This window comes from Lycorma delicatula, chromosome 1 (genome assembly GCF_047948215.1).
Source record: "Lycorma delicatula isolate Av1 chromosome 1, ASM4794821v1, whole genome shotgun sequence".
NCBI lineage: Eukaryota > Metazoa > Arthropoda > Insecta > Hemiptera > Fulgoridae > Lycorma > Lycorma delicatula.
The window spans coordinates 212398202-212424021 of record NC_134455.1 but is presented as its reverse complement, the minus strand read 5'-3'; the positions used below and the strand labels follow the sequence as shown (position 1 = coordinate 212424021).

The 25820-nt window shown below is 28.8% G+C and overlaps 2 protein-coding genes across 7 annotated transcripts in view; one reads left to right on the top strand and one right to left on the bottom strand.

The window, feature by feature from the left end:
- The window catches only part of LOC142328080 (homologous-pairing protein 2 homolog), a 106710-nt gene that overhangs the window by 33287 nt on the left and 47603 nt on the right, over positions 1 to 25820 (top strand). The window lies entirely within an intron of this gene.
- sona (sol narae metalloprotease) overlaps positions 13559 to 25820 on the bottom strand; it is a 337919-nt gene continuing 325657 nt past the window's right edge. For 4 of the 5 annotated variants that reach the window (XM_075371531.1, XM_075371546.1, XM_075371525.1 and 1 more), the window contains exons 17-18: positions 23821 to 24218; positions 13559 to 17851 (exon numbers count right to left, since the gene is read on the bottom strand). In XM_075371531.1, the coding sequence (XP_075227646.1) occupies positions 17688 to 17851; positions 23821 to 24218 (562 nt within the window). In that variant the 3' untranslated portion in view covers positions 13559 to 17687. The remainder of the gene's footprint in view (positions 17852 to 23820; positions 24219 to 25820) is intronic. The other variant, XM_075371554.1, reaches the window with a different exon arrangement.

Genomic DNA, 25820 nt, shown 5'->3' with positions numbered 1-25820 from the left:
TAAAACATATTTAATTTTTGTAACTCATTTTGAAATAAAGTAATACTACATTTGGTTTTTAAAAACATTGTTTAAATTTTATTATTATTGTCCAAAAAAACTAAATAAAATTGAAAACTAAGAAGTGGTTTGAGAACCACTGACTTTTCTAAAGAACAGTAGTATCTAGTTATTATTATAGTCTTACTCAAACATTGACCTCTGTATTGTTATAACTGAGTAGTAACTCTTCTATATTGTACATTACTTTTGATTTTTGTAATTGAAAATAAAATAATAGATCATCTTATTAGGTTTACTGACTATTTAATGCATTGTACAAATGTTTCATGATATTCCTAATTAACAAGCTTTAAACCTGTTGTCACTGTAGTAATATAATTCCTGCTGTGTGTTTTATATGTTGTCTTGGCACCATACCAAGAGCCCCAGTTATTAAAGCCTGGCAACCATATTTTATTTTTTTTCCCCACCACTGAGGATGGTCCAGCAGTTACATATTGTGCATCCTCAGTGGTTGCCTGGCCTCTAACCTCCTGGGACCCCACAGGATCCAGCGATGCAGTGCCCTGCAGGGGTCACTCACCCAGTAGGCCGGAACTCAGTCTTAACTTTATGCCATGCCTCAAACCAGTTCCCCTTTAAGGAGGGGATCTAGCCCGGCCTTTAGTCTTTTAATTTTTCCCCTGAACTCAAGGGGTCCCCGGTCACTCATCAATAGCGGCCCATTTCAGCAAACCATTAGCAGGGCTGCCCTTGTATTTCCCTACCTCCAGTATCAGGTACCATTCCACTCCCTAGCTTCTCTCTCCATGATTTTTATTATTCTGGTTACCATAGAGGCTACGTTATCTCATTAATGTTTTCCTTTTAGCATGACTGCTGCATGTTTTCCGGATGCAGTTGATTTATCCCAAATGAGTGCCTAATCTCATCCCATCTATTACATTATCATTACAGTATCGGCATTCTGAGGTCATCCGCCTACCAAATCGATGGAGTTAGGCCCCAGACTCACCGTGCCCAGTTAACAGTTGTGTGAGATGGAAGCTCACCTCTCCGTATCCCCTGTTTATCCATATGCTGACTTGGGGAATTATCCTTCTGGTCTAGCCTACAGTGCCTGATATTTCCCACTGTGCTTGCCATTCTTCAAGCATTTGTCTTTTAGCTTCACTTCTAGGTATCCCACAGTTAACTCGTCAGAGGGTCGACGGGGGTATTCCCACTATGACTTGTGCATTTTTTGATACCTTCTTATCGCAGCTCACCTCTGCAGGGCAGATTTCTTATTTAGGTTTTTCTTCCTATCAAAGGCTTCAACCCACACTGGGACCACATATAAAATAATTATCATTGCAACTGACAAAATCAGCCTCCTTTTCAACACACATGGACCTCTGTGTCTGGTCATGAGTCTGCTCAGCTTACCAATCACAGCCTCAGCTCACTGTGTTACCCTGTTCAAGTGCTCTGTGTATAGCCTACTGGTTTACAACCACACGCCTAGATATTTAATGCATCTAGATGTGGGGATTCTTGTGTCACCTACTCTGACTCGTACTTTCCTGATTCTTCTCCTGCCTGTTAAGATTATTAGGTGCTAATGTCAGTCCTCGCCCCTCAAGCCACCTTTGTATACTATCGACTGCGGCTGCTGCATAATCTTCTACTTGTTCCTTCTTGCCGGCGACCAGGAGAACCAGGTCGTCAGCATAAGCTATCAGATTGGCATCCCCTTCAAATTCCAGTCTCAATACTTTGTTGAAGGCCAAGTTCCACAGGAGTAACCCAAGGACCAATCCCTGTGGAACCCCCCCGAAATATCTTTTCTGGAATTTCACCCTGTTTGGTACATACATGTATTTTCCTTTGGTGTAGATAAGAGCTTATTATGCCCTTCACATAATTACTAATATTACTTTCTCGTAATGCTTCGTTGATTACAGGTCAGGGGATACAGCCAAAAGCGTTCTTGATGTTTAGGAGGGCCACTAATGGAATCCTCCTTCAACGCCAGGTGCCACCTGCTTGCTCTGCAGACCAGTTAGTTACATATTGTATCGCATCTACCGTGGACCTCCCCTTCACAAAACCGTATTGTCTAGGGGAGAATTCACCCATCATTTCTAACTCTGCCAATATACGATCAACAACCAGTCTTTCAAGTAGTTTATTGATCATGTTTAACAGACAGATTGGTCAATACATGACCCCTTCCATCTTTGTATCCTTTTAAGGTACCAGAACCAGTCGTGCCTCTTTCCAGCACACCAGGAAATGAGAGTCCTGTAGGGCCTGATTAAAGGCGTCTAACACAGTCCAAGGGTGTCTGGCCACCATTTCCTTGATTATTTTACCTGGAACCAAATCTGGTCCTGGACTCTTGTTGGGGTGTAATGCCACCACAGCACTCTTGAGCTCCCAGATTGTGAACCTCGCGTTGTGTTGAATTATCATCTCTCTCCATTCTGACTCAACTACTGGGAAGAGTTCCTCTACAACTTGCAGCGCGACCTCTCTAGAAGGCGGGAGAGCTCATCCAAATCGTTCCATGACCGTATCTAACCAGTAATATAGTACACTCACTCGCAAATAAAAGTAGTAACCATTAAATGGATCATATACCATCAAAAGGTCGTCTTGCTTGGCAAATCATGATATTTTAATAGAATGCTATTCTTAAAAGTACCATGAATTTCTGCAATCACTCTTGAAGTGGATATGAAATTTATTTTGCTCAGAGAAAAGATGGTTATGCTCAAAATAATTTAACACAGCTTCATATTCATGGCAACCTTCAAGATTTTCCCTAACAGCGGCAAGGGAGATAGTTCTGTAATTATATAATTAAAATCCTCCTTTCTGAAAGAGAAATGGTTTTTGAGAAGAAATGCCCATCCCACAATCACAGATTATAGTATACAACTGGAGGATCAACTATAAATCAATATGTTTTCAATTTTCTAGGTAAACATGCCGTAAACATAGTTGTTTGTCACTTTAAAACCTCTGACAACATCAGTCAGCTCTCCTCAGTAATCTCTTTTTACTCAGTAAAAGAAAACTGATAGAATAGTCAGACAAATTCCAGACATTATCATCTGCTTGCTAAAAACCAAACCTGCTAATTATATCAGAGCTAGCATTCTAAAAACTGGAAATCTCTTATGATTGTCTCCTAACAAGGCTCCAAGCTTTTCTAATGTGGTAAACAGGTATTTTAATAATCCAACATTAAACTGCTTTTTAGCATGACCAGCACCTCTCCTATGTGCATGTTTTGCAAGCAAATACCTGCTATGCTTAACACATTGTAAAATTGCATTGACCTTAGACTAAAAAAAATAAATAATACTAGCTAGTGTGAGTTGGTTTTTTTTGAGGATGTGGATTTGATTTTCTTTTAAGTCAATACAACAGAATAATTAAAAACGTAATCTCAGACATCAGATGTACGTCAACTCCCTGGATTTTATCTAATAATTAATAATAATTTGCTTCCAAGATAACTGCAAACTTCTTGTTTTTCTCCCACATAGACTCCCATGTATGCTTCAGCCTATGTGTCTATGGAACTCCGGTTAATGTCACTTGACAAACTTTATAAGAGCTATTTTACAATCATTAGTCCTACTTAAAATAATATCATCTGTATACCATGAAACAGATGTCAACTTATTCATTACTAATCCTCAATACAGAAAGAAAAATGACCTGAAAAAAAGGATAAACTACCCTGATGTTCAGTATTACTGGCTATGTTTTCAAGACATACATTCCTGTGATTAGGGTCCAAACAGATTCAAAATAAGTTTGGACTCTTTTACTGACTTGAAATCCATATTGATTTAGTGGTGTTAAAATAAAATTGAGACACATTAATTTCTTCACTCAAAATTATCTAGTATAATGTGTTAGTACATATTCCAGAAATGCATCAAAGAGTTGCATAAAGGATTCAATTAATATCTGACCCTATATGAAATCATACAAAGATTAAAAAAAATATATAATCACAAAGCCAGGCGATATTGCAAGGTATCAGATAGATTATATCATGGTTAAGCAAAGATTTAGAAATCAACTCGTTGACTGCAAAACTTACCCTGGAGCAGACATTGATAGCGACCATAATTTGGTGATAATGAAATGTAGATTGGGGTTTAAAAACCTGAAGAAAAGGTGTCAGATGAATCGGTGGAATTTAGAGAAGCTTGAGGAAGAGGAAGTAAAGAAGATTTTTGAGGAGGACATCGCAAGAAGTCTGAATAAAAAAGATAAGGTAGAAAATGTAGAAGAAGAATGGGAGAATGTTAAAAAGGAAATTCTTAAATCAGCAGAAACAAACTTAGGCGGAATAAAGAGAACTGGTAGAAAACTTTGGGTTTCAGACGATATATTGCAGCTGATGGATGAACGTAGAAAATATAAGAATGCTAGTGATGAAGAAAGTAAAAGGAACTATCGGCAATTAAGAAATGCTATAAACAGGAAGTGCAAACTGGCGAAAGAAGAGTGGATTAAAGAAAAGTGTTCAGAAGGGGAAAGAGAAATGAACATTGGTAAAATAGACGGAGCATACAGGAAAGTTAAGGAAAATTTTGGGGTACATAAATTAAAATCTAATAATGTGTTAAACAAAGATGGTACACTAATATATAATACGAAAGGTAAAGTTGAGGATGAAATGGGAGAAACAATACTGAGATCTGAATTTAAGAGAGCATTAAAAGATTTAAATGGCAGAAAGGCTCCTGGAATAGACGGAATACCTGTAGAATTACTGCGCAGTGCAGGTGAGGAAGCGATTGATAGATTATACAAACTGGTGTGTAATATTTATGAAAACGGGGAATTTCCGTCAGACTTCAAAAAGAGTGTTATAGTAATGATACCGAAGAAAGCAGGGGCAGATAAATGTGAAGAATACAGAACAATTAGTTTAACTAGTCATGCATCAAAAATCTTAACTAGAATTCTATACAGAAGAATTGAGAGGAGAGTGGAGGAAGTGTTAGGAGAAGACCAATTTGGTTTCAGGAAAAGTATAGGGACAAGGGAAGCAATTTTAGGCCTCAGATTAATAGTAGAAGGAAGATTAAAGAAAAACAAACCAACATACTTGGTGTTTATAGACCTAGAAAAGGCATTCGATAACGTAGACTGGAGTAAAATGTTCAGCATTTAAAAAAAATTAGGGTTCAAATACAGTGATAGAAGAACAATTGCTAACATGTACAGGAACCAAACAGCAACAGTAACAATTGAAGAACATATGAAAGAAGCCATAATAAGAAAGGGAGTCCGACAAGGATGTTCCCTACCTCCGTTACTTTTTAATCTTTACATGGATCTAGCAGTTAATGATGTTAAAGAATAATTTAGATTCGGAGTAACAGTACAAGGTGAAAAGATAAAGATGCTACGATTTGCTGATGATATAGTAATTCTAGCCGAGAGTAAAAAGGATTTAGAAGAAACAATGAATGGCATAGATGAAGTCCTACGCAAGAACTATCGCATGAAAATAAACAAGAACAAAACAAAAGTAATGAAATGTAGTAGAAATAACAAAGATGGACCACTGAATGTGAAAATAGGAGGAGAAAAGATTATGGAGGTAGAAGAATTTTGTTATTTGGGAAGTAGAATTACTAAAGATGGACGAAGCAGGAGTGATATAAAATGCCGAATAGCACAAGCTAAACGAGCATTCAGTAAGAAATATAATTTGTTTACATCAAAAATTAATTTATGTCAGGAAAAGATGTTTGGAGTGTCGCTTTATATGGAAGTGAAACTTGGACAATCGGAGTATCTGAGAAGAAAAGACTAGAAGCTTTTGAAATGGGGTGCTATAGGAGAATGTTAAAAATCTGATGGGCGGATAAAGTGACAAATGAAGCGGTATTGCGGCAAATAGATGAAGAATGAAGCATTTGAAAAAATATAGTTAAAAGAAGAGACAGACTTATAGGCCACATACTAAGGCATCCTGGAATAGTCGCTTTAATATTGGAAGGACAGGTAGAAGGGAAAAATTGTGTAGCCAGGCCACATTTGGAATATGTAAAACAAATTGTTAGGGATGTAGGATGTAGAGGGTATACTGAAATGAAACAACTAGCACTAGATAGGGAATCTTGGAGAGCTGCATCAAACCAGTCAAATGACTGAAGACAAAAAAAAAAAATATAATTACAATATAAACAAATACAATATAAAAAAGAAATATATGAAGTTTTAATTCATTAGTGATGTTAAAAGCAGTGGTTTTGTAAAGGTGCTCATCTGAAAGTGGTTAGGAAAACCTCCACAATTACAAATTAGGTTTCCTTTCCATAAGTATTTAAATAGTACATCTTGATCCTATATGTCATTGTGTTTTGTTATTAATTTGTTGGGTAATTTGTGATTTTGAAAGCAATAGAATAATTTTCTTTCCTGAAAATAAAATTGTACTAGCCAATCTAATATTATTTATTAGCGTATCTGAAACAATTTTATTCTGTTATGGTTTGTGTTGAGGGTATAATCTAAGTTTTGTGAACTGATTGTGTTATTTTTTTATGTTTCTTATGATATATTGATGGTTTCTTGTTCAGGTAGATTAGTGTAGGCTGGTTATGTCAATAGATACATGTGTAAATGTACCTTATAAAGCTACAGTGTGTGATCTAAGTATATCTAAAATTTTGTCAGCAGGGTTTTTAAATTGTAATATGTGACTCTTAGTTTTGTACATACATCTTGGTAGTTTGTATGCTTGCAGATATTTACTGGTCTAATAGGTATATCTTATCTGCTATACTTGAATTATTGGTGATGTGGTATGCTTATTTAATATTGTATTTGTTTATATTGGTGATTGTACATATTTTTATCTTTGTATGATTTCAGATAGGATCAGATTTTAGTTAAATTGTTTGTTTACATATAACATAAAATTATTGAATATGTTGATAAAAATTCCGTACAAGATGACTTATATTCATACAATATTATAGAGGTACATACTATTAACCTTTAAAGACCTACTCATTACATTTGTTGTCATAATATGGTTGCATAGTTTATTTTAAAATTGGAGGTAATTAATAGTTGTGAAAAATTTCTCAAATTTTGAAATGGTGCAACATCATTTGGTACAAATGTTTCTTTACAAAACACAAAAATAGCAGACAAAAGGAAAATGAAGAGAACGTTACCATTTTTTCACAATCATTTTTTGTTCATTTTGATACTTAAAATTTGAAAATGAATCACCTGATACACCCTTTTTTTATTCTGCCTCTATATTGGGTTTCTTCTGTAACCTGAAAAGAGTTTTGGTAAGATGCTGATCCCAGAACATTATTTTGAGTTATATGTGTGAGAGGGAGTATCTATGATATATTACTCTCATATATTTTGTTGTTAATATATTGAACAAAGATATTGATCTCTTAGAACAAAGATATCTCTTTATGTATCTCTTTTGTTGAAAATGCTATTTACATGATTGTTTTAAGAAAGTCATAATTAATCATTACTCACAACTTTGCTAATGAGCACGCAAGAACATTTCCTTTAGTGAACAACTAATTGACCCATTAATAGGTTTAATAATTGCCTTGCTTTTAGGTTGTCCCTGTACTCTCTAAAAATTTCTAAATTAAAATTATCGTATTTTTATTTTTATCTATTCAGATTGATAAAATGGGACCAGAAAGTTTAGGACAAGTCTCTTTCCAACTTTCTCAAACTATTTAAGAGTATGATTCAGTATGTTAGAATCTCATTTGAATAAAAATTATTTATTAGCAACAGAACAAACAATAAGAGTTTAAAAAAAATTATCTATAGAATATACTTAATTCATATAGAAAAAGTGACTCAACTTTCAATATTCAGAAAATACTACACTAAACCTTTTAGATCTAATGCTTTGTAGGTAGAAAGAGTAATAAGAAATTGTTGATCCCAGTTTGTTGAAGTATTGACTGGAGTACTCCACAGTTTAGCTTCAATTCCAGTTCTATTTTTAATCTGCTTGACTGTGTGCCACATCCTTGTGGATTGCATAAGTTATGCAGCCTTGCGTCTTAAATACAAATTGCCCAACAACATCCGATAAATCCTGGGCAACAATAAGGAAATTTTCAATCAGGTTTTGTTACGACTCTCCATTTATACTCAGATATTTGATTTACTGTAGTGTGTTTCAACTCTTCATACTAGCTGCTGTGTAGTAGCTGGAAGTTTTATTCTTCTGATTAAGAAGTAAAATGTGATATCTGATTGTTTATTATTACAAATATGTTGTGTCTGGCCAATGATAATGCCGAAGTGTTTTTTGCCCAGAAAAAAAGAAAAAAAACGCTTATGTTTATTTCATCAATGAGCTACCACCAAAGATTATTAAGAGGATTACTAAGAATTACATAATGCCCTGTGCAGATGATGCAAAACTCTGCTGTTGCAAATGTATTAATGATAGATACTTTTATAAATATAAAAGCTGCTATCATCTCATTCAGTAACATTTACTAATAAATAAAAATAAATGTACAAATTTTAAAAGCTAACATGCCAGATAAGATAATGCTGATGTCATGATACGTAATTATATGTAGAAAAGCTAATCATCCATAGTTAGATATGATAATAACCTATACTTATACATTTACAATTTTATTATCTGATATTCATACCAATTGCTTTTTAGCTAATTTCATTTCTTAAAAAAATAAGTTATATTTCATTGCTTGTTAGATAAAATAATTTCTTTCGGCTGTATTTATTTTGATATCATTTCTAAACGTTTTTTTCAGTGAAACATTTTCACTGAAAAATTCTAATTTTTGATGTAAGAGTAGTGCTAGCATTATTACACATTCTTAAACATCATATATTTCTGAATCAAATAATTATATATATATATATATATATAATTTTTTTCTTTATTAAATGATAACATATAAGAGATTGTTAAAGGAAGGAATTTTAAAATGCCATAATGTGAAATATAATTATGTAAGATTATGCAAGATTATGTAAGATTATTTTAGCTGTTCTCTCAATATAGGTTGATGGTATATTTGTTAATATATAATATATATTTGTATTAAATGAGAGGGCTAATTACAGATATAAAGAACAAGTTTTTAGAAGCAATCAGTTTTATTGTATACCGGGTGTATGAAAAAGAATTCTTCTTTTTAAAATTACAAATGTGTTTAATTACTTGAAAATACAGAATCTAAAGTTTTTTTATTTCTTAATGTAACTCAATAAGAGCACCATTTATAGCCATACAGATGTCAAATTAATAATCTACCTCACTCCACAGCCTGGCAAGCATGTCTGCAGAATTGCTTTCACATCTGCTGTTATTCTTTGGCACAGATGGTCAAGTGACTGGATTTTTTTGTTTAGTATACAATGTCTTTTACATAGCCTCAAAAGGATAAATTCACCAGCATCATATTGGGACTTTGTGGTGGCCATGCAGTAGGCATTTTTTAGCCTATCCAGCCTTCTCAGGATTGGTCATTGAGCACAGTCAGTAAACTTCATGATGTTTAGGGGCTCCATCCTGTTGGACAATTAGGCCTTCCATATTTTCAGTCTGCAAAAACACAAATTTCTTTAACATTTCCAAGTACACTATACCCATATAGTCAGCTCAGGGAAAAAATGCACCAAAAATTTGATTATGCATCATACCACATCAGAAATTCACTTTTGGACAGTTGCTGGCAAATTCTACTGATTATGAGGATTTTCCAAGCCCCTTACTCAACAATTTTGACAATTATGAATATGAAATATTGTTTCATTAGAAAGTAAAATGTGCTGCAGGTATTTTCCACCAGCAGATATGAAAGTTTCACCCGTTTACTAACAATATCATAGACAATGATTTTTAAAATATTTAGTTGACGATTAACACTATGAACTGAATGTTTTGGATTTCGTTGGAAAAACACTCAAATTCTTTCTGTGTTTTTGACATACCTGGTGAGTGCCCCTTCAAAATGTTTCCAGTTTCCAGAAACTGTTCTCTCCAATTATGCTTTTGTCACTTGAAGAATTTCTATGATAGATTCACATATAATTTCTTTGTATGAGAGTCACTGATTTTGTTTCTGCAAACCAGTACATGAACAGTGCTTTTTCTAGTGACACTGCCATGGCACTGAGGACTGGACTCATAACAGCTTGATGTCTTCAACAGTCTAACACAGTTGCTATCTTACAAAGAATGTATATACCGAAACTTAATTGTTGCTACTTTAAGGATAACGTATTAAATACTATTGAGTGCTGCAAAATAAAAACTATTCATTATTGAAAGTCCTTTTTCAGACCTCTGGTATAAATAACTGTGTTAAAATGTTAACTTCTGTGTTTTTTTTTTATCTGTTTTCATTAAGTGTTGAATACTGTATTCCTTTTTTATGTTGGTGAACAACTGCCATTGACTTTTACAATTATGACTTTGTTTTTCATTATTGCTACTAACAAATTCCATAATATTTTTTGCTGCCAAGAATAAATTACAATACTGTGAAATGTTTATGATCTACCAACAAAATTTTTCAGGAATAAAGTAGGGCTGCACAATATTTCTATGATGGAAGTAATGTGAAATTTGTTGAAACAACAAAATTAGTATTAATTAACATGTTTCAAAGGCTGCCACTGAGTGCACAGAATGTAATAGTGCCATTGAATGTCATATTGGTGTTTGAATTGTGTTTTAAAGAATGTTTGTTATTCAAGATGTGCTCAGTAAAAATGTGTAACATCAATAAACCAAACGAGCATAAACATCACTAATAACAGGGAAATGTTACACTTAAACAGTAAATGAGACAAACTTGATACAGTTAAGGAACTTAAAAATGATAAACAAAAATTTTTTGTGAATTAATAATATTCTAATTTATATTTCAGAGACTACTTAAAACACAGTACCACTTTTAGATATGGCTTGGTGTTGTATAATTAGCTATGCAATAATCAGTCTATCAATAAAGATTATCCAATTTATTAATAAAAACATTGAGAACTTGGAGAAATTAAAAGTAAATTGTTAGGATTGTTAAAAAACAAAGTAAGAATGAACTTAAATGATCAAAACACATTATAAACAACAAAACAGAACATACTGAATACTGCATATTAAGTAACCAGCTCTATAACTATAGCAGGGACAAAGGCAAGGGGTACTATGCTATTATCACCCTACAATTATCATTCTATCATAATCATTTTCAAGCATTTTCCTCCATCCTACTTTAGCTACAAATAACTGAATCTTTGTTGCATACATTATTACTATTTTTTAATGTTCTCTTTTCTTAATTCAAAATGTGGTAATACATCTTTCTGGTCAGTTTATTTTGTCTACATTTTTGATTAAACTACATTTTAATGGGCTATAAACAAAATTAATTAATTAGAATATTAATTACGGCTGGTCTGGACACTGTACTAAGTCATTTATTGGATTCAATGACCATATTTTATTTATAACCACAGGTACTCAAGTGGAAATAAAAGTAGTTTTATCTTTAAATTAAATCAGAATTTTTGAACATATAATCTTATTCCTCATAAAACTATGTAGATTTCATTAACTTAAACTTAAAAAAAAAAAATGTGTTACTTATTAACTTAAAATAACAAAAAAAAGAATAGAATTAAAGAGTATAAAAAAATTCTACGCATTTGAAATTTTGGTTTTTCAGCTTTCATCTAAGGTGTCAATAAAAATAAAACATGATAGTTACGTATTTAATACAGGAATGTTTATTTTTAACTGTTAAGCTTAGTTTAGTCGAATTTGATCTACGAGTCAGAATTCTTATTATACCATGCAGATAATAAATAATAGCACAAGTTTTTAAAATATTTATATATTTAAAAAATTATAAATTTATAAACACATAATTTTTTTCATAAAAATAATTTATTTGCTTTCTTATGTACAGAAAATAAAATTATGATCTATAATATAATTGACGAAAAATTGTTATGAAGTAAATACTATCAGCTATTTTAGTTTATTTAAATAAATTACTTTATTATAATTACTTTATTTAATTATAGTTATAATAATAAAAATAATAATAATGGTGAAATTTATTTACAAATGATGAAAAACAGTAAGAATAGATACAAAACAGTTAATATTAGCATAATATTAATTAGTCAGGAAAAATCAGACTGTTAATTGAAAATTTACTCTTTTCCTTTAAAAAATAAATAAGACTAGTGTTTGTTAAGAATTATTGAAACTTTATTATCTTAAGATTTAGTTGATATTTTTTCACAATTATTTCAAGGTTTGGTAACATGCAAACAAAAAATCCAGTGCTTGTAGAGCTAGATGTATGGAAGTTTTACTAGGTATCTGTTTATGAACTGTGTATTCATAAATGATTGTATATTTATGCTGTAGCATAAATAAATTTATTAATAATGATGATCACAATTATGTTATTAATTATTGGGTGTTTAATTATGTTTCCCCACTATCTTTTCCTTTTTGACTTAATAAAAAATATTTTCCTCCTCTACCTCCCCAAAATTATATTAACTTTTTGTCAGCAAAGTTGTTTTAGGACGATCATTTCTGCTGTGCTTTGCTTTATCTTGAGTTTCATTCAAGATTAATAAAGTTTACTTACTCTGTACTTTACCCTTTTTCTCTTTACAATTTTGTTTACAGTTTATATATATAAAAACAGTGAAATATTTATAGAGGAGAAAACTGAATCTGTTTAGTTAAGTTTGTAGTAATAGTAGCTATATTGTAATTCAGTTTGGCATTAAAATTATTTTTAAGTAATATGATTTTAAGTTGTGGTTTGACTTAACTTTATTTTAATATAAAATAAAACTTGAATAGCTTACATATGTTATTATAATTTTATGAATAAATTGCTATTATTATATAGATGTTTTTATGTATTTGAAACTTCATTTGTAAGAGATTGCCGATAGATACGCAAATCAAAAGAAATCGACATAGATTGAACAGTGAAGAAAATCAAAGATAACAAAAGTATTGCTAAAATACAATATTAATGGATTTACTTTGTGTTGTACATACTTTTATGATGTACTGAAGATGTTTAGTGGGGATAAACAAAGAGAATGAATGATATGAAAATTAATAATTCATATTTAAATTCTCTTTTTAATTGATAAATAATAATAAACCTTATTCTTTTATGTATGCTATCTACTTATGTTATTTTTTTTTTATGTATTGTGAACTGACCATTGAATAATATAATTAGAAATGGTATGTTCTAATGCAGTTGTATAATAATTATAAAAAAATTGAATATTTTTCATTGAAATAAAAGTTTACAATCCCCTCCACAATAGTTCATTACTTGATTCTTTGCCATTACCAGTTTTTCAGACACTTTGTAACTGAAAATTATTAATGAATTTTTGAGCTCTTAGATATTGGTATAAACAGCATTTCATTTAAAATAATTAAATAACTACACAAAAAAAGTTTAAATAAAAGATGCAAAAATATACTGTCATGTTTTATCGTAAGTGACATCTTGCTTATGCTATTTAAATTTTCTTGTTGACGATGGCTTGTTGTGCATTATTCATGGAAAATACCACTGTAGAAAGTAGTAGTAATAATTTCAATTTTTATAAAATATTTTTAAGATCAGTTTTTGTATAAGTAATGTAGTTTGATATTTGTTATTTTTACTTTACTTTTTTTTAGTATTATACTGCATATGAATTATTTAAAAATTGATTATTCTTTTTTAATTAATATTTTTAATAAGCAATGCGTCTTTTTTTTTAGCAAGATAAAAATATCTTAGTACATTTTTTTACTTGAGTTATGAATGTTGACCTAAGCTATTTAGCTGTGATTAATCAGTTATTAAAATATAATCTAATTTTTAAGTTAAATAGTTTCTTATTGATATTATTATGTTGCTAAAGTATTTAAGCGACCATGCTATAATATCACATATGGTTTATATCCACATCATCAACATTAAACTTTAATTACCCATTTTACATCATAAGGTGTCTGTTTTTCCTGACTTTCTTTACATAAAATTCTATATATTTCTCATTAAACATAAAATTCTATATATTTCTCATTAATTAGGTATGCAGCACATTTGTAATTATAATTAATCATACGTTATATTATTTTAAGTCTATGAGAATTTGTTTTATATAAATATGCTAAATAAATATAAGAAGTAAAGAAGAAACTGTTGTGACTATTATTAGATAACCATGCTATTTTTGTGAGTAATTATTTTTGAAGAGATTAAATATTCATACTGATTTTTCATCTGATTCAACTTGATTTGGCGGTCTGTGTTTTTTGTTTTATCTCTCAAATTTTACAAATGATTGTTTACATGTTGTTCAAATAATTCAATAAAATTATATACAGTTAGTTAATTTATTAGCAGTTAAATTTTATTAGATTTTGTAATGTATAAAATGGCAAGATATTAAATTTCAAATCATAATTTAGATTGTAAGCTGATGATTTTTCACAAATATTATCATATGTACAAAATAAATAAGTATATTTCATTAACTAACAATAATATTTTCCCAATTTATTGTTTGTATTATATGCTAATTACCTAATAGTATATTTGTTTTTTTTTTGTTTGTTTTTTTTTTTTTTAGTAACTACATGGAATTCTTTTTTCTTGAAAATAAACTTCGCTATAGTCTGTGTACTATTTACATGTAAGACAATGTCTCATCAGTTTCTTACTATCCTTTCCTCTGAGATACTGCATTTAATTAAATCACAAATAAAGTTGAAATAATTACTTACTTGTTGAATGTTTGCTGTAATTTTTCATAAAATTTAGAATGTAAATAAATGCCTTTTTCCTTATTTTTAAGTTCCAATTTCTGCCCTGATTAATATTATTAAAAGTATTTCTATGGTATTTTTATATATGTAAATAATGTTGACTAACATTACTGGTAAAAATTGAAAGGCATGTAATTTATTTATCTGTTGCTCCCCCCCCCCCCCCCTAGTTAATATACAACAAAAATCCATTTTCTTTAAAAAAGATTCCTGTATTAGATAATGTTCATTACATAATTTTTTTAAAATTTATATTGTGTTCATAAAACTTCAATTTTATAGTATTACTATATGATAATAGTTATAATGTATATTAGTTTAACGTCTTAATCAGGCAAGTAAGGGTAACTACAGTTTTTATCACTACTTTAGCACCACTGTGTAGTTATATTATGTTACACTTAAATGTATTAAAATTTATAATAGTTAGTGTTACACATACATGTGTTTTTATGTAACAGATGAAGTAATCTGCTGAATAAATTATTTTTGTAAGTTAATGGAGTTAAAAAAGTAAATAAATAATTCAGGTTGCTTTTATAAAAAACTATAATCTTTTTTTATGATCATTGTCATTTCTAGGTATTCAAATGAAAAATTCAGTTAATCATTGTGAAAAATATTTTTTTTTGAAAATACTTCTTTAAAAATAATCTTGCAATAGGTAATCATAAATAACTTCTAAACGCTGATTATTTTGTTCGTAAAAGCTGCTTGTTTTATATTTAGAAAAATAATTTTACAAAGAATATAAAAAATAAATTTTGTCAGCAGCTTTTAATAATTTGTGTGTTTTCTTTTGGGTCTGTAGAGGGTCCTGGCCTACATAAAAGTAAGTTTAATTTATTAAAAAAATATATTGCTTTAAAACAGTAACAGTAACTAATAACTTATGAATTAGTAATTTTTTCATAATTTTGCCTAAAATGGGTTCATTGTCATTAGATTGTAATGCAAAAGTAATTATGTAAAAGTTTAATGCTAAAGTTTTGATGCATATTTTTAAATGAATAAATTACTTTAGACTTTAAAGCAAATAAATTGCTTTTAAATATCACTAGTGCACTTTAACACCATATTGAATATAGAGGTATAAATGATTTAATAGTTTTAATAATATAGAATTATATTATACCAATAGAATTAGATTTATAATTATAATTAAGGAAATGTTTTATTTTTTGTGTGGCAGTTTTTCCAGAATTTCGCTATACTTTGTCTCTTTAATCAGTTGCGACATAACATGTGATACTTTTATAAATTACTTAATTAGATACCTTTAATATAATTTTGAGTATTAAAAATATTTACTGCTTTTAAATAATCACCTACGTAAGGTAATGTAATTAAAAAGCACCATTTTGTTTTTTTCAATACTACTTACTTTCAGCATATTTTAAGTCATTATATTAAATTAAAATACTTAGTCGCTTGATTTTCCTAATTTAAAATATATAAATTCATTTTTTATAAATTTATATATTTTTTAAAATTATTTAAGGCAGTGAGAAGTTTCTTAACCTTGATTTCCTTAGGTCCGTAGATAAGCCTTGTTGATTTGGTTGTATGCAAGACGTTTGGTGGCTCATTAAATGTTTGCTTTTATTACTACAAATCACAAGATATTCACAACTTAAATGAGTTACAGTTATAAACTAGAAATGTAATTAAAGTAAATTATAATTTATTATTTAAATGAATCTCTTACTGTTATAAACGTTTGATTTACATTTATAAACTATAAAAGAAATGTGAACAAGTCCAGCAGTTACTGATTGACTGTTATTACTTTATCACTGATATATAAATTATTCCTAATTTACAATACTTACAAAGTATTGTTTAAATAAAACTGAGTACTTTTATGAGTGATGATAATTCAAATCACTTAAATAATTTTATTTTAGTCGGTAGCCTTAAAGATTTCTATCAATCCAACTAGGAACATTAAATAGGGATTAACAGAAAGAATTGCAATTTTTTTATATATTTTTTCTAATGTATTTAGAGTATAATATAATTGTTTTTATTCTTTATCTTTTGCCTCATTTATTGTTCATACTGTCTAATCTGTTAAATAAATTGCTCCTCATTTTCTGACTCATAACAGTGAAGTTAAGACTAAAAGAGATAAAAGATTTTAATCAGGAAGTATGTTTCATTTAGATAGAAAGTTACCACCAACAGGGGAATCACCTCTAAGGAATGAAAAGAAATTTAAAGTGATTTAACAAGAACCAGCATGTATTACATATTTATTGAGATGCAACACTGTTAATTTGACAGAAAGTTTTACTGCACATTTTCTAAAAACAAGGTTTGCTTAAATACAGATGTGGAAAACTTTGTCTTTTTTAATTTTTCGAATTAAAAATATAAAAGGTTACAATTTTACTGGTGGCTTTGTTATCTAAAAATAATAAATTAAGCTACCGAAATGTAATTAGTATTTTAATAAGTATCATTTTACATCGACTAGCACAGACCACATGATAATTAGTCTGCCTTTCTTTCATCATATGTATAATTGCCTAATGAAGAATGGGTATTCAGCTATTTTCACTTAAATGCATTTAAATTAATAACTTATAAACATGATCACTTTCGTATAGATTGTTGAACTGAATTCAGATTGGCTAATAATCTTGGGACTATATTACAGTTTTTAGCTTGATGCCTACAAATTGAATTTTCACAGAAAAGTATTTGATCATTCACTTATATTATTCATACATGCATCCAGCATTCATTTGTTCATTCATTTTCTTGTTTCTAATAATTGTCATAATGTAATTTGTTATCTTCTATGTCCATCAAATGCCTTCACTTCACAGAGGTATTTCTGCGCAGCACAACAGTGTTTTTTAATGAATGCTGTACCACAGTACTGGTAACCATACCGGGTGAGAAATTCTCCACATTTTATGTTTGTTGCTGTGTCTACACAATCAGTGTCTCCCACTGTAAAATAAAAATAAAAATAATTAAGACAGATTTTACATCATGTTAATTCTAATATAAATTATTTATACAAAAGACAAAAAAAAACCATTTCGTACAACTTCTGTTATCCCTTTCCTTAGTTCCTTATGACTTCCCTTATTTATGCTAAAATTATTTAAAAGTCTTTCTGCATATATAAAATTAATTTTTTTTTTAAGCATGTTTAATTATATAAATTAATATTCTTTAATAATATAATAATTTATAGAGGAATGATGATTGTGAATTCCCTTGTTTCGAGTTTTGATAATGTGGATCTGAAGTTCCAGTATTGTCCCTTTGACATTTGTTTACAATTTTTATTATGTTAATTTTGATCCCTTTTACATCAGATCAATTTCACTTCTTTTATTTACTTATTCTCTTTATTCTTGTTTCTAAGATTCTTATATGCAAATCAGTCTAATGACTAAGGTGCCTGAGGGTTTTCGTCATTCTTTCACATAAGTTATGTGATAGTTCTCCTTATGTTTTTTCCTTTACATATACAGTGTATGCAGATTATTAGTAATGTGATTTATGTTAGAAATTATTTAAAATTTGTTTAATGAATAGGGTTTTATCTGCTGTCAACTTGGTGGTTTCATACATCTCATAAACCTCTTGTAAAGTAAGAGGTGAAGTAGAAATAAAAACAATAGTAGTTGTCATTTCCGTTTGATTATACAATTGTATATGTTTGTATTTTATTTAAATACTTATCACCATAACAGTCATTGCTACCAATATCTAAAAAAGATATATATTTTTATTTTAATTGATATATGCTTCAATTTATGCGTTGATAACTCACATTAAAATACCAATCCTAAGGTGGATATTGAACCTGGAACTTTTATGATTTAATTTATACCTTACTAAATAAGATATTGAGGTAGTAGTTATTCTAACAATAATATTAATCGTAATAAAATTACCAACTGACTTGTCAATTGGTATAGTGTAGCATGTTATTTATCTATTCATTAGCTGGTCCTCTATTTCATTTTCAGCCATGGTCTGGTATTTTTTCTCATTAACATTTACACTCGGCTCATTAAAAAAAATCAGTATAATTGAATGCTTCAGTTTATTAAAACATATTTGACTATATTTCTTCAATTTGTAAAAATGCACTATCATCGAAATTCATTTCAGTTGTTTTGAATGGGGTTGAATTATTTAAATTGTTTGTAATACTTTACTCTTAAGGCGTGTGATTACAACAGTAGTGTTCAGGATATTACCTTGCAAATCAAGATTCATTGAAATTCCCAGCAAGGGTCAAGAATTTTTTTCACTTACTTTACTCATCATCTCTCTTGGTAAAATAAGTATCTAAATTCAATCATGCATCTTGCATGATTTTTGATGAAAAATGCATTTTGTAAACATTTTCAAGTATTATTTTATACGAACCAGTTCACTTATCTCATGCATATTTGTTAGAAATTTGTAAATAGTTTTTATAGATGTTCATGCACATGCTAAAATATTGTGTAACATATTTTCTGATGTTTTCATTAACTGTACAAAATATTACATTTTTCCATTTTTTTTTTTTGTTTTTCCATTCTTTTAGATTTTGTTTAGGTTCATATTTTTTTGTTGGTTTATTTTTACAAGTTGCTTTCATTTTGGGTATATGTTCCTCATGCAATTAATTTGTGGTTTATTTTAACTATGTTCGCAATATATTAGCTGTTTTACTTATAATGAGTTTATATAGTTTTGATTTACCATGCTGTATATAAAAATTATTGACTATACCAAGAAATCATATTTTATACCCATTAAAAAACACTCTGACTTCACTACATTCTGAGGCAATTATTTTGAAGTAATGACCTTCAACTTACTGTCAGCCTTGATTGCATATCTACGATCTACATGTATTAGATTATTAGTCTTTCTGTTATACTGCAAATTCATAAACTATCTGACTAAATGTACTATTTGTTACTGTAACTTATGTTTCTGATATTTAAGATATAACAGTATTAATCTTTTTATTTTTCAAATTTCAACTCTGCTTATTCTATATCGCTAAACTTCACAGTTCCGTTACTACTTTATCTTTTTTCTTTTTATTTTGTAGACAGGATTGCATTTTTTTTAAATTAGTGACGTTTTAATATTTTATTAACTACTATTTTATTTTTATCTACTAATATTTAATTTATTATATGAGTTATTACCATAAATCATATGTATGCATTTATAATCCATAAAAAAAGAGTAAAAAGTTAAGGTTATTTGGGATTTTGAGAAGAAAGTAAACTGTTCTGTTTTTCAGAAATATCTACACACAGGATTCATAAAATGCCTTGTCTCACCTAAAATTGTATAGTTGCAAAAAAGGAATAATTTCTAAAAATCATCTCAATTTTTGGTCTGTTTTTTTCAATTTTTAGTTTTGAATTATTTCAGAAACTGTTGTAGATAGAATAGTAGCACTTCTAAAATTAAATTAAACATTTCATGACATTTATTTCTATATGCTTTTTTTCTTTTCTGTAGCACTTTGATTGGATTAGTCTTTTTTTTAAATTTGATTTTTAGACAGTTTTTGAAAATCAATAAACTATAAAGTGTCCAGAAACGTTTTTATGAAAATGTTATTTGGAATCAAGTCTATGGATAGAAAAATGGTTTTAACCTCTTTCTTTTTTATAAGAAAAATTATTAAAATAGATTGGTTTATTGTATAAAAAACAAATATGAAAATCATTAATATGAAGGTAGTATAAAATAAATTAAAATTGAATCAATGAAATTCTTTTTATTAATGGTCAAAATTTTTACAAAAAAATCTATGTGTATATATATAAATACAGGTCAACCCATTTGAAGTGACCCAAGGGTGGTTGCTTGACCAATTAAAAAAAAATTGAAACTTACCTACTTGTTTCCGACATGTCTCACTCAGGACCTTAAAACTATTTATTTTTTTTAAATTTTTTATTTAAGAAGTTTACCTATGGTGGCCATTTTTGTTATGGTGCGCACACCTATTTTTGTGATTGTAAGGGTTTACAGAAAAAATCATAACTAGAAAACTATTGGTCCTGGAAGGATGAAACAAAAGCAGTTTAATCATATTTTCTCAAGGTAAAAAATTAGTCAGTGGTTTATTTACCTATCTCTCTTCTTTCTATGAAAAAATTACCAATAAAGTTGAACATGAAAAACCGTGAAATTTCACTTTTGGTAATTTTTTTCAAGAGGCAGGGATGGCATACACAGTTTGAATTATTTTTTTATATGTAGGTATGTTAGTAGTTTACCGTAAATAATATTTTAATGGTGATATACTTACCCCTAAATTTTTGTGAATTTTTGAAAACTAATTTTTTTTTAAAAATGAAAATTTTGGCTTCAAATAATTCTGATGGGGCTAGTGATAAAACTCTCAAATTTGCACAATGTTTTTGTTGATGTTTATGACAAGTAAAAAAGTTTCTTGTGTATTATACTAATAAAAAAGTTATAACCTCTCAAAAATGATGAAAAACCTGCTAAAAGTAATATTATTTTGACTCAATAAATGCTCCAAGGAGGTTTCTTGTCTTTTTAGTCTTTTTTTAAAAGACTAAAAGCAGTAAATGGAATTTTTCTTATTATTGTAAATAGTTTATTATTATACTGCTATGATGCTCAGTTACAAATTCATATATATATATGTTTGTAATATATAGGTCGTATAAAACATTAAAACATTCTAAATTTTTTTTTATTAAAAACTGTAATAAGTTGCGAATTGTGCTGTATGAAACCTTCATACTACTTATAACATTGACAGTCTTTTTTCTTAAAATATATCTGTATGTTTGTTCCTGCCAACAGCATCGTGCATCACAGATTTGCTAAAAACAGAATAAATTTGTCTTGATATTATTCTACATTCTGGAAGATAATAAAATGGTCCGGAAACTTTTATGGAAATGTTATGTGGAATCAAACATATGAACAGAAGAATGGTTTTAACCTCTTCTGTTTTTTGCAGAAAAATCTTAAAATAATATATCATGATTAAATATCTTTCTTTAAATGTCGTTTTAAAATTTAGTTCATGGATATGTTATGAAAAAATTTTAGTAAGTGGAAAAACAAAATGTTTTGTTTTTGAAGGCAAAAATTTTACAATCATCAAAAATTTATTAATTTGAATGTTTTAACAAAATATTGTAGCCATTTTAGCAGAATTTGCACCTTTTCATAAAAATTGTCAAAATATTCTGACAGAACCAAACTTTTCTAAAGGTCAATTTTAATTTTTTTTTTTACTTTTTATTTAGTTTATGGATATGAAATTATAATTTTTATTACTAGTATTGTTATTCATAAATATAAGCATATTATATACATATATACAACTATAAATGAAATTACTTTGGTTAATGAGATCAGTTGGGGACTTCCACTATATTTTAATGCAATTATCATGCATTGCCAAGATCATACATTGTTACATCATTTTGAAAGTGAAAAACCATAACATTCTGGTCAGTTATTAATTTGGAAAAAGAGCTTATTTTTTTAATTTTTAGTAGAAAAGCATTAAATTTAATTGAGAAATAGCACCACAGTACACTTAAGAATTTGTTATTTTAATATTTGCATGGCCTTACAACAGGTTTTTAGTGCAATTAACAATTTATTTATTGCTGTTCTTCTGTATACTTAACTTAGGTTGCCTACGAATGGGCCGTATTATATCCCATAACCAGTATTAAAATAAGAGTAGTATTTATATTTTTTTATTTTTTCAAAGTACAGTTTTCTGTATTTGGTTTCAGTACATTTTAATGGTAAAATATGATTATTTTACCATGCACTGCCAAGCCTAAGCACCCATCAGACTGCTTATAAATTTGTTTTACTTTAGCTAAGTATTTTATGTTAGATCAGTTAACACATAAAGTTAATCTTTGTTAATCAAAACACTACTTTATCTACTTTGTTAAGTTCATTAACAGAACAGCCAGTTTTTATAATCTAAATAAATAACAAATGAAATTTTACTCTATTTTCAATTTTATTCCTTTCTTTTTAATGAAAAATATATCTGCCTGTTAATATTATTTATCTGTCTGTGGCACTCTTTCACACACTTTGTACATTTCACATGCACATTAATTCTCATTTGCTCACACACACACACACACACACACACACACACACACACACACACACACACACACACACACACACACACACACACACACACACACACACACACACACACACACACACACACACACACACACACACACACACACACACACACACACACATATATATATATATATATACATACATACATACGCACACACACACATACATACATACCCACACACACACATTAACATGAATAAACATACACAAATAGTGATATTTGTAAAATATATATATTAAAGTAAAACTTTAGCACAGTAACAAAAGAAGGTAAAATATGATGATCCTGATGTGTGCCACGTTGCTGAAAGCCTGAAAGATTAGTAGTAACAAAACATAGAATTAACATTAACAAGCTTACACATATATCACATTTTGTTTTAGTTATGATGGATATGATGATAATTGTTTGCAAAGCATTAATTTTTGTCTGTTTTAGGCAAAACATTTTATCAGTCACAGTTCTTCAAATAGAGGATTGCTGTCGAATTACAAGTACAGTAATGAATTAAATAAATTAAAACTCTGTTTTTATGTGTGAAAGTTTTAGTAAGTGCAGATATATTTGCGTAGTGTGTATAAGTAACATAAACATAAAAATTCATTCTGAGGAAGCTGATCATGAAAAAAACAGATATTGAAGAAGTTTACCATGATTGAAGAGGTGCCATGATTTTTTAGAATACACTCCTGTCAGGTCTTGTTTGACATTTTGAGTGATAATATCCAAATTTTTGTTGTTTCTTTTTCAACACATCGAATTTACTTACCAGAAGGGGCTGAGGTATATTGATTTTCCAAATTTCCTGTTGAATAGTACTGTTTGTTGTAGCCTGTAATTTTTGTTGTCGGTTTTACAGTCGTATGAAAATAATCGTGATCGTTTATCGATACTGTTGGATTTTTTGTTGTATGTGAATGTTGATCAAAATCAGCAAAGTCATAGGGATTTTTTGTTGTTGTAAAGACTGTTGTTTGTTGTAAATTGTTATTAATTAAATGAGGGTATTTTGTACTCTTTCCATAATAGTCATTATACTCATTTTGTACTGTTGTTACTGTGTGTGCATTGTATAAGTTTTGATAAGGATTTGTTGATGGTTTGTGATGTTCTGGTGGCTTCGTCGTTGTTGGAATAGCTGTCCTCCAAAATTCATTCCATTCTGACCTGGTAAAGTTTTATAATTTCATTTACATATTTTAATAATTATTTCACTACAGCTGACAATTATTTAACCACAACTCTATTTTTCTAATTAAGATAAAATATACTTTTTGAAACTAAATTAGTAAATCAGTTATTACCCATTGCATTGTATTAATAAATTTGAGCTTGTAAACAGTTGTTCAGGTGAATGTTGGTAATGTTCTGAAGGAATGACCATATGTTGCATTTTCAAAAGAGCAAAGTTCTCAGTAGGAAACAAAAGTGTCTAATATAAGAATAGGAGAAGTTGCTTCTTTTGAATTATCAGAATTGTTAAGACAAAATGCCTCTTCGCCTACCATTTTAATGTGTTTTTCCCCTCGACTATTTATCTGTTATTCTTAACTTTTGTAATGCTTTGTCAGTAATTAGTTTATTTTATGTAACCTTTTATCAGTTTATTATTAAACTGTTTACCCATATCTTAGTTACAATATTGTATTCAGTCATATATATATATATTTTTTTTGTAGGTCTCATATTCCTCTGTACTATTATACAAATATAAATAAATAACTTGATCCACCAAGTACAGAATAAAATTAAATTAGGTAGGATGACACTTACATATCATTATATGTACACAAGAGTACATTCACGATTTTCTCGCACCTTCAGTTGAACCAATCTTTTAATTGTTCACGTAAAATTACATATTATAAATACACAACATTAACAAAATAAAATCTTGATAAATACAATAAAACAAAATTTGTTAAAACCTTGAATATAAACCTTAAAATCAATTCAAATCAAAATGGAATTAAAATTAATTTTTTTTCCTTTTATATTTAAAATCAAAATTAAAAGTTAAAAATAAAAATTCCATATATAAAAATATGTCATCAAATTATAAAAATATTAATTAAAAGTTAAAATGATAAATATGTTACAAAATAATGAATATGTGTGTCTTGTTTGGCAAGCCAATATTATATTTCTGTGTAGGCTTTTAAATAGATTCAACAAAAAATTAAGCTAACTAATCTTTAGTTCCTGCCTAATTTAATTTTATTCTGTACTAGGTGGATCAAATTATTTATATATACAAGCTTAAAGAACTTGATCAATTTAAATACAGAACAATAAATAAAGTAGGATGACACTTATCTTATTTTTTATCAAATATACAAAAATGTTTTCGTGAATTTCTCGCACCCTCAGATATAATGCAATTTAAAATTAATTAAATAATAAATAAGCAGAATAAATATACATGTGGTCTGGCCAGCCAGTGTTACATTACTGTCAACAGAAAAGACAGTTTATATGAAAAGACAGAATGTTTATGTGCAATATTTAATTTGACATGAACAATTTAAAGAAATGGATTACAACTGAGGATGTGAGAAATTCGTGAAAACGTTTTTGTATATATGATAAAATAAGGTAAGACTCATCCTACTTTATTTATTGTTCTGTGCTTAGGTTGATCAAGTTCTTTAAATTTATATACTAGTACAGAGGAATATGATTCTTAAAAGAATTGACTTTAGAAAAAAAAATATATATATATATAAATATACGATATATGATTCAGAAAATAAGATAAAGATTTCTACA